The sequence below is a fragment of the Phaethon lepturus genome, unplaced genomic scaffold (genome assembly GCF_000687285.1).
Source record: "Phaethon lepturus isolate BGI_N335 unplaced genomic scaffold, ASM68728v1 scaffold17001, whole genome shotgun sequence".
In the NCBI taxonomy this organism is placed as follows: domain Eukaryota; kingdom Metazoa; phylum Chordata; class Aves; order Phaethontiformes; family Phaethontidae; genus Phaethon; species Phaethon lepturus.
In genome coordinates this window covers 24557-34740 of record NW_010517143.1, presented here as the reverse complement: position 1 = coordinate 34740, position 10184 = coordinate 24557, and the positions used below count along the sequence as shown (strand labels likewise).

The 10184-nt window shown below is 37.4% G+C and overlaps 1 protein-coding gene across 1 annotated transcript in view; it reads left to right on the top strand.

Moving 5' to 3' along the window:
- The first annotated feature begins 268 nt into the window (after positions 1 to 268).
- The window catches only part of RASGRP3 (RAS guanyl releasing protein 3 (calcium and DAG-regulated)), a 30453-nt gene continuing 20537 nt past the window's right edge, over positions 269 to 10184 (top strand). The window contains exons 1-8 of the mRNA XM_010296301.1: positions 269 to 338; positions 1852 to 1954; positions 2611 to 2673; positions 3684 to 3815; positions 5114 to 5261; positions 7651 to 7824; positions 8238 to 8354; positions 8662 to 8937. Of these exons, the coding sequence (XP_010294603.1) occupies positions 269 to 338; positions 1852 to 1954; positions 2611 to 2673; positions 3684 to 3815; positions 5114 to 5261; positions 7651 to 7824; positions 8238 to 8354; positions 8662 to 8937 (1083 nt within the window). The remainder of the gene's footprint in view (positions 339 to 1851; positions 1955 to 2610; positions 2674 to 3683; positions 3816 to 5113; positions 5262 to 7650; positions 7825 to 8237; positions 8355 to 8661; positions 8938 to 10184) is intronic.

Here is a 10184-nt window from a genome sequence, read left to right as displayed (position 1 = left end):
TAGGGAAAGCTTGTGGCAGTCTTTCACGTGGTCTGTATCTTGTGGGGAAAAAACAGTTTCTAGAAAAGATCAGTTGAACTGTAAACACTGCATCCTGATAAGTCTTCCATATAGTCATATAATTATGATTTCTTTTACTTTCTTCAGATTTTCCTTGAAGTCCAGATAAGAATGCAAGCAACAATAAAGTGAAAAAGCTGTGCAGCTGAAGAAGCGTCTTTCTACTTGCTGAAAATGTCTCTTATTTTTTGACAACGATTAAAGGACAATGGGGTCAAACACACTTGGGAAGGCTGCAACATTAGATGAGCTTTTGAACACTTGTATTGAAATGTTTGGTACGCTTTTTCAATATTTAACTTTTCTGTTCTTGAAATTCATCTTATAATTTAACCCCTGCTCTTCTCTGATTTAGCCAGTCTTTCCCTTGGCAAACAACATTTCTATTCTGTAAAATTTTCCGTGTTTCGTTTTGGCCCAGAATCACATGGGCTGGAATTTTAATCAGATGCACACTGTATTAAATTTTGTTAATACAGAAAATGCACAATGGTGGGTATAGTGGTTTTTAAAATGCAGTCCTTCACCAAGAGAACTGTTTAGTTGAATTGTTCAAGGAGTTATTTCTGGCATTGATCTTTGTCTTGAATGGTTACACAGCTGCACTTCTGACCAGTCATTTTTTGAAAGGTTTTCCAAATCATCATGCAGTAATTGGCAAGAATATGACTTAAGGCTCATGTAATATTTTTACTCTTATTAAAATGTGATGTACCGGGTTTGAGGGAAAGAAGTGATGAAATAGACCTTGATCCATAACGCCATTAATCATGACATATGTCACATTGCAATCAGATGAGTTCATGGATGGACTTAAATGTTTTGAAATGGGGCCTTAATTCACAAAGCTACATTTAGATTCTCTTGAAATGCAGGACAGCTTTAGATTGGAACAAGATATTGATTTTTTTTTTTCCCCCCTTGTGGAGAGAAACAGGTATCTAAAGGTGAGAGAGATGAAATAATTAAGGGGCAGATCTTGCTACTAAGTGTAGTGCATCCCTATATATCCATGTTTGTAGACCGCTATCAAACCTGATGTTCTAAATACCTAATGAGAGGTAGCAGAGCCCATATACTTGTTTTCTGTTGGAAATAATACATTTCTTCCTGGTATACACACTCTTGACAAGTGTAGTCCATGTGTTGTTCCCGTTTCATACATGCATATCATCTGCAGTCTTTTAAAAGAGTGACAGAGAAAGAATAATCTAAGATTGCAGATGTTGGGGAACACTGCCAGGGAATAACTCCTTGTGTAGACTCAGCAGCTACATTGCAAAGGCACCAGGGTCTGTACAGCAGCTGGAGAAGGGACCCTGGGACACAGACGTGAGGTGCTGCTTTGACATTGAACTCTTTGAGGCAGATCCCTTTTTTAACAATCTAATTGTTAACATGAAGCTATAAAGCTGCAATAAAACAAATATTGGAAGTGGTTGTACATAAATCATCTCCCCACCCTTTTGATAGGCTAATTTTTGATTTGTTCTTTGGATTATTGGCAGTCTCTTTGTATAACCTTTAGCATACTGCTATCCATACCCTGTTTTTCTAGCTATGGCCTGTAATTTACACTGATTTTTAATTTTTTTTTTACCTACCACTACAATCTATCAGTAGTTATCACTAAATGACCATTTGTGTGCTTTCGTTTTGTTTCCTACCTCTTTGGTAGAAAATGACCAAACATTTCCACTTTTGATCCTTTCTCTCTGACTCCGCTTGAAGAATAAAAGCTCCTCTCTATTCATGAATAATGTGGTTAACTCACTTGTTTCTCTTTTGCAGATGACAAAGGAAATCAGTGCTCCAGCCATTTGCCAAGAACCTTTCTTTTAATGCACCGGTGGTATCTGCCTTCCACAGAGCTGGCTGGCAAGCTTCTGTCCACATATCCTTTTAGCAAGTCTTGCAAATAGACATTCCAATGTCAAAAGCAGGGTTTTTTTCTGTGACTGCATGTAAAAATGTGTCAATTAATTAATGACAAAGAAGGTTTAGGGGTGAGATTTTTTTCAGCCTAAAAGGTGGAAGTCTGTAAGCGTAGTTGTGCTATTGGTTGTGGACTTTTTCCATACGTACAAGTTTGCTGAGGCATACTTTGAATTAACTTTGAGTAAATGGAAATATAATGCCAAGATAACTTTTCAAAAGCGTAATGGACGGCTGGCCTTGGACTAGTATGAACTTTCAGTGGTAGCTAAGCACCTACATGTCATTTATACCTCTTAAAGCCTTCAGTAATCAGAAGCATTATCGTATTTGGTTATCCAGAGCTGGCAAGAAACTGTTCAGCAGAATATTCAGAATAGTACAATAGAGTAATTTTTGCTAGGGCAAAAAAAAAAAAAAAGTGGCAGCCAGGAAATGGTCTGTGTCCCCTAAGATGCTGTGAAAGTGAATGAAATATCAGAGCATACTGTGGTTATCTCTAGAAGAAAAGTTTGATACTCTTTTTTTATTCAGCTGGTCTAGCATCAGAGTCTTATATGGATAAAAACATCATTACTGAATTAAGGCACACAAAACTTTCTTTAACTAGCCTACATATAGAGATGCCAATGGGGAGAATTGCAATGAATTCAGATTAAAAATCTGCTATTTCATGAGGTAAGCGTGCTTCTGGTACTCTAGCATTTTGTTTTTAGGCTTCTGTGAATACTATAAATGCAATGTCTTTTTGTAAAGATTAAAATTAAACATGGAAATATAAAGCTTTTCTTTTTTTTTAATTTGCTCTCCAGTCCATAGTGAAGAGTGAATTTCTGTGCTTTGAAAACAATTGTTTACGTTGAGCCATCCAGCCTTTAAGACTCAACTGTATTGACCTAAAAAGCTGATTGAAAATTGCTCTGTAATTTACCTGGTGTTTGAGTGTGACACCTCTAGGAGGGAGACTAGTTCAGTGCCACACAGCAGAGACACATTTTGCTTCAAGATGTAATCTAGTGTGATAGAGGAAGATTGTCTCTGGGCTGTCGACTTCAGTTCACGCAATACCTACATAGCTTATGATGACAGGAGTGTGTTAGTGATGCCAAAGCTATTACAGGTCGGGTATGTTCTGATCTTCACACCAACTGTGTCTGACCTTGTTTTTATGGAAAAGCTCTCATTAAATAGCAGAGGAGACATCTCATTTACATGGTTGTCATGGTAGAACTGCCACTCAAATTCACATTTTCATTTGAAATGAAGAATCACATTTCAATTAAAATTTTAATTTTCCTTGAAAAATATTTTCTGAGTAGACCCAAATGTCTCACTTGGACAAGGGATAACTGCGAGTGTCATTTGGGTGTCCTGGAAGTGTGAGTCAGGACACGTGTGTGCTTTTTTGTGTGTGTTGCCTGAGGCACCACTTTAATGTCACTTTTCAAAAGGGTGCTGCTGTAGTGAGTTAACCAAAGGAAATTATATGATAAAGTGGCTTTTGCCACTTCAGTGTCACAGATAATCACAGCAGCAACAAGTTGGGGTAGTGCACCCTCTCTGCCCAAAGACCAGTGTGTCTGAAATATTGTAAGTCCTTTAGAATAAAATGAAGGTACATATATGCAGCCACTGAATGTTACACCTGAATCCCTGGGCTTCTCTTAACCACTGTCTGTGGATTTCAGATACTGGATTTTGGAATTTCCTGCAGAGTTTAACTTGGATCTTGGGCTGATTCGTTTGACGGAAGAGTTTCGAGAAGTAGCCAGCCAGCTGGGATATGAGGATCACATCCGTCTCATTGACATCTCCAGCATGTAAGGATGTTATGAGCTTCAATATCTTTCTGTCTGCCTCTGTAACAGCAGAATTCTAGTTCTGTGCAAAATATAAAACTATTAAGGGCCATCTTGATCTTGAGAGAGCAAAAAAGCAGTTACAAAAAGATTGTATTGTCTTCTAAATTTGAAGTTACTGAAAATTTGAAATTCTAGTTGTATTGTCACAATAAAAAGAAGATTCTTATCTGTATGTAAGTTTTTAATAAAAATGGGAAGGAGGTAATTTTCCTGACAAAGCTAGTGCCAATTATGTGTTTAATATTACTTTTTTCCTATAATTTTTTTATACAGAATGACAAGCAATGCAGTGACTGGCATGTTGTGTAAATCTTGCATTTTCTCAGGGAAGCTTTTTTGTTCTCTCATCAGTAACTTGTTAATTTTTTCTAATGGCTTTCTGTGTACTTCTTTTCTGTGTTTTAACTGGATAATCTCTACCATTCACATTTGTTTTATTGCATCAAAATGATTACACTACTATTTCCTTGACACGCTGAAATGAAAGTTACCTTTTAAATATCACCAGGCCAACTCTTATATCTCACCTGATATTGTAGATTTTCTTTTAAAATATAGCATATGCATAGTGATTTTTCCTTATTAAAAAATGCCATAGTAACCTGGAAGGACTGCACTACTAATCTCAATGAAGGTTGCAAGACTTCCTGCAAGAACAGTACCCATGAAATCACAAGAATATTGTCTCTTAAATCATCATTTTAAAATATTGTTAGCAACCTCTTTCTGCTCTCTGAAGTGCTTTTACTATATATGAGTAGGAATTATTCCACTGCTTGCAAGCAAACAATTTGCCTTTTTGTCCACTCACTTCTTACTGTTTTATTAGCTCTTTGACTGACTGTTTCTGCTGTTCTGTTATTTCATGGACCTATAGTCTTACAGAGTAAAAATTAATCCTTGATGTTATTCAAGTCTTTTTTATTCTGTATCAGAATTTGATGTGACCTGTTCTTCTTGTATTTCCAAGGCATTTTTAAATTATGGCTTCCTGTATCATAAAGAAGAGCACGTTGTCCTTTTCTTCTGATAGAAACCTGCTATTACTTATCATTTGCAGTAGTACCTCCAAAACTCTTGTCTTCTGTTACGCACCTGAATGGGTCTCACTCTGAGTGTTTGTTATGTGCTGGATGTCACAGATCAGAAAGCTCATGGTCTGCCTCTTGGTAGTTTTATACTATTTGTTCAAACCATGGGCTACACTCACATATACCCAAACAGAAATGAGAATTGTACCTGTTTTTCTGTTGCAGTCCTTCCTATGACTGGATGAGAAGAGTTACACAGAGGAAGAGGATTTCCAAGAAGGGAAAAGCCTGCCTGCTGTTTGACCATCTGGAGCCCATTGAGCTAGCTGAACATCTCACTTTTCTGGAGCATAAATCTTTTAGGAGAATTTCTGTAAGAAGCCTACAACTTTGTCACTTGCAATTAGGAGCCTGTCCTTAAAGAGTGTTCACGTGGTTTAACATTTAAGACTTTGTTCCCTTAACATTTCAGTGTAGTAAATCTTTATAATCCTTCCTATGATGTACATAGCCATGGCTGCACTAGCACTTCCTTGATTTTTTTCATGACTGATGCTTTTAGTGATAGAAGTTAATTTGGTGGAGAAATTCTGGGCAAAAATTACTGCTAAAAGCTAATGCAGCCTTGTGTTGCAGCAGTTGATTAAACTAATATTATTGTTCAAAATCTTCAGGTGTTTTTTCTTTTTTTTTTCCCCTCTGTGGAAAATAGTTACTTACTTTTCAGGAAACATCAAAATCTTTGCACTGAATAATTTTTGAAGAGACTGAAATACATATAATCCCTCTGTAGTCTCCATGCACTCCCAACCACTTCTTCAGAAACTTTCATTTGCCAACTTAAGATCAGAAGATAATTCAGGTTGGAAGGGATCTCAGGAGGCATCTAGACCAAGCTTCTGCCCAAAGCAGGATCAGCTTTGAGATAGATCATGTTCCTTAGGTTCTCATCCAGTTGGGTCTTGAAAACCTGCAAGAACAGAGACTGCATAACTTCTCTTTCCTCCTTCTCCTATATTGGCACTGAGGAAAATTCAGATACAGTTGCTCCCTTTCACACAGAAAAATATATGAAGTTTTTTGTTTGTTTCAAGAGAGGAAGGAAAAAGAGATCAATGAGGAGCTGAGACCAGTCTGAATAGAACTGCTTTGACGTAATTTAATAACGTTCAAAGGTTTATTACTCTAGACTTCAAATCATGGGAAAACACCCTGCTGTGATCTGTGCAATGCTAACCTCAAAGAAGGAGAGAGGGACAAAAAAATAGGGATGGATTTCTAACTTGACTTAAGATATATTTTAATTCCTTTGGGAATTCCAGAAAGAAAACTCAGACCTGCAATGAATTTTCTTTTTACCTTGCTGTTTCTAATTTGTCTCTTAGTTCTTCAGCTTGAATTTTTCTCTCTCAGATGTTTCTCCGCAACCAGTTAGAGTTAATTAATCTTATCCTATCCTGTAATGCAATGAAGAGGTTTGAAAGATGTGTTGCTTGTTTATATCAGACTGGTAACTAAAAATTGTAAGAATGGTACATTTCCAGGAAATAAAGTGATGGGCACACCTCAAAACAGGCCCAGTATCACTAATCTAATTTAAAGAACAATTGAGAGCTGCTACAGAGAAACAACTAGCATTTATTTGGAGATGTCAATGAGACCAGGTGATTTGTTGTAAACTGTTCAGAAATGTGAGAGTGTCACTTATTTTTGCACCATAGATGAAAGTGTTATCTCAAAGCTGTGCAGTTGTAAAAGATTATTAGTCTGAATCCTGCCTTTGGTTTTACCTATTTTAAAAAATATGAGGGAGAAGGAAAGGCAGTGTTAACTATAACAGAAGACATTTAAAAGTATCTGAACACTGAGATACTGTTTATCTGCAGCTCTGAGATGAGCATCTGCTGTGTAAGAGCATATGCCATCTTATGGTCTTCTAGCAGACAATTTTTGATCAGCTAAAACCAAGAAATCCATGTCGGCTGGCATTGCTATCAATTCCCTGCACAAGCTAAAGTTATTTCATAAGATTTTGAAAATCCGTCTTAAAGGGACAGCTGAAAAATGTTTTCCAAACATTTAGGGACATCTAATTCCTGGGAGCAGTAGCTCTTCCTACGTACATGAACATGCAGGGGCTGAACAGTAACGTGGAAAGAAGCAAGACTTAGCAGAAGTAGCTCCTTGTGCTACAGAATTTTTTTGACATAGGAGGAAGAAAATGGGTGCATAGTTAGCTGCTTGGGGTGCAGTTCAAGCTCCTGTGAAGAGTGACAGAGCTCTTAGTGATTTCAGTGGGGCCAAGATTTCCCCCTTTACATCAGCAATGTAGTTGGTCAGGATATTGGAGTGGGATGAAAGCCTTTATTATAAACAGTGCTTCTTGCTTGTAGCACCAGATAATTCCTATAGAGTATCATGCCATGAGGATGTCAAGTAAAACTACACAGAATAAAATGTTGTAAGTGTTGAGTAAATTATGGGAAAGATGATTCCATGGAAGTAGTAATCATGTTCATCACTCAAGCTGCTGTTATTACCTGACATACAAAGACTGAAGTTTTAAGTTGACATTTAAGTAATAAAAAACCCACCACCAACAACAGAATTTTAAGAAAGAACTGATATGCAGCAGGGTCTGCTAATCCTGAGTCTTGGTAACTTTCTAAACAAGAGGAGCTTTAAAAGGAAAAAATTATCAAAGCTTCAATCTGATGCTTAAGTTGTCCACCATTTTACTGAAAATGCCTTTCCTCTGTTAGTTCACAGACTACCAAAGCTATGTGATCCATGGCTGCTTGGAGAACAATCCTACTTTGGAGAGATCTATTGCTTTATTTAATGGTATCTCCAAATGGGTCCAGCTCATGGTTCTCAGCAAACCAACACCCCAGCAAAGGGCAGAAGTAATCACAAAGTTTATCAATGTTGCACAGGTAAGTCTTGCATATGAGCCTTTTTCCTCCAGCATAAAGCAATAATACAAATACAGATTGCAATAAACAAATGGACTGGATGCTCTTTGTGCTGTTTCCTCAGTGAATAGCTGTTCACCATCACTGCAGGTTATTTGTTCAGGTGTGCTATGTCTGCATTTTTTAACTAGCAGACATAACTATAGAATAATCTTTCTTCGTTGTATTCTGGTTGACAATTGTCACTATTGCATGTTTCTTGTTTAAGCTAATTAAAAAAAGAAATGCCGAACCATTCTGTTATGTCCCCTGGTTTAGTGATTTCTGCTTTAGCAGTGATAGGTTGTTTCCTTTTGCGTGTCATGTGTGACACTGGATAGCTGCCACATGTTTTTCCTTGATTTTTAATTACACATGATCAATCTCTCCTGCAGAAGCTCCTTCACCTCCAGAACTTCAACACACTGATGGCAGTTGTGGGAGGTCTAAGCCACAGCTCTATTTCTCGCCTGAAAGAAACTCATTCTCATCTGTCTTCAGAAGTCACAAAGGTATGGTAGACTTCAGAATATAGACATATTGAGCAGAACATCACCTCTTTGAGGCCTGATGGGCTCTGCAGTGCAGGTGTCCCAGCAGCACAATAATTGGATCGTGGCAGGGCATCATTAAAAGGCACTTTGCTTGCATTCCTCTCAGTGGAGAAGGATCAGCTCATGGAGATCCTCTGCTTGATCACCTGTGCCAGAGAGGAAATTAACGCTGTCGGCACCCTGACATGAGTTGTGCTCATTTAAAACAGATTAAGGAAATGCTATGAATGCTTTCACAGAGACTTGCTTCTCTGGCTATTTGTAGGACTGGAACGAAATGACAGAGCTGGTCTCTTCCAATGGAAATTACTGCAACTACCGCAAGGCTTTTGCTGACTGTGTTGGCTTCAAAATTCCTATTTTAGGAGTTCATTTGAAAGACTTGATTGCTGTTCATGTCATTTTTCCTGACTGGATAGATGAGAACAAAGTTAACATAGTGAAAATGCAGCAGCTTTCCATCACCTTGAGTGAACTGGTTTCCCTGCAAACGGCCTCTCATCATTTAGAGCCTAATATGGATTTAATTAACCTGCTAACTGTAAGTATTGAACATGTTTCAATTCAATTCTGTTATTCAGATGTTGGATGTCAGTAGGAGTATTTGTATCTATAGAGATAAATGTGCATTGTTATCCCAGTTTTGTAAAAGAAAAGGGAGAGAATACAAAACAGAAACAAGTTCACATGAGGTGTGAATAAAGCCAAAGAGAGTTTCATTACTGTAGTATGTGATGGCTGAAAGCAGCAACAGGTTTATTATCAATTAATTATTTTAAGGATGACAGAAAGAGGGCTGTATTTGTCTTAGGAAAAGTAAAAACTAAGTTCTGACTTCTTAGAATTGAGGCAAAGATTGGGTGACAGGTTGACATGGACATACAGGTGAAATTCCAGCTTGGGCATGACTCTATTCTCGCTCCCCTGTGCTTTGTATGTGATACTTCCTATCTAGTAAATAAAAGTGCTCTTGAATGGTGTTAAGCAACACCTGCTCTTTCCCCTCTCCTTCCCCCTTGGCAGTGGCTACATTTGGGGAGGTTTGAAACTTGCGCACACAAATTACAGATTAGGATTTGAATGTCCCATGTCAAACCAAAGGAAAGTGAGATTGCAAAAAGACTGAATAAAACATGTTTTTTTTAAAAAGCTGTAACTGAAAATGCTAAAAGGAATTAATTTTCAGTCCCCTTTTTGATATGTAGACAATGAATGTAGTTTTAACAAATATTACACTCTATTTCAAAACATACTGAAGAGTGGAGCCTGAACCATCAGGCCAAATGCTGTTTTTATTGAAATGTAGTCATTTTAGGACTGATCTCAACTGCAACAGAGTTTGACCAGCACCATAGCTTGTTCAGGTCATCGGCAAAACCCAGTATCTTGGAATTAAAGATAGGACCTGTGAAACTTGGAAAAAAAAGCATGTTGTTTGTTATAAAACAGTTGATGTTGCAAACAAATAAAAGTCACCTACTCACCTGAGAGTAGTCTGAAACATGTAAAGGTCGGTAAAGGACTCTCTTGATATGTAATCATTTTATGCTGTTTCTGTTCTTGTTATTTGACTTAGTCTTTCAGATCTCTAATCTGGACTGAAGGAGAATCTCTTTCTCTCCTTAACTCAATAGAATTCTTTTAAAAATAAACGTAGAACTAAACAAGGTCTCTATGTAAATAGGACAAATTTGAGAATTTTTACAGTGTTTATTTTGTTGGGTAGCATGAACTCTGAGACCACGTTTTTCTTCAAATTCTTCTTTTCTTTTAGATGACAGAAAAAAA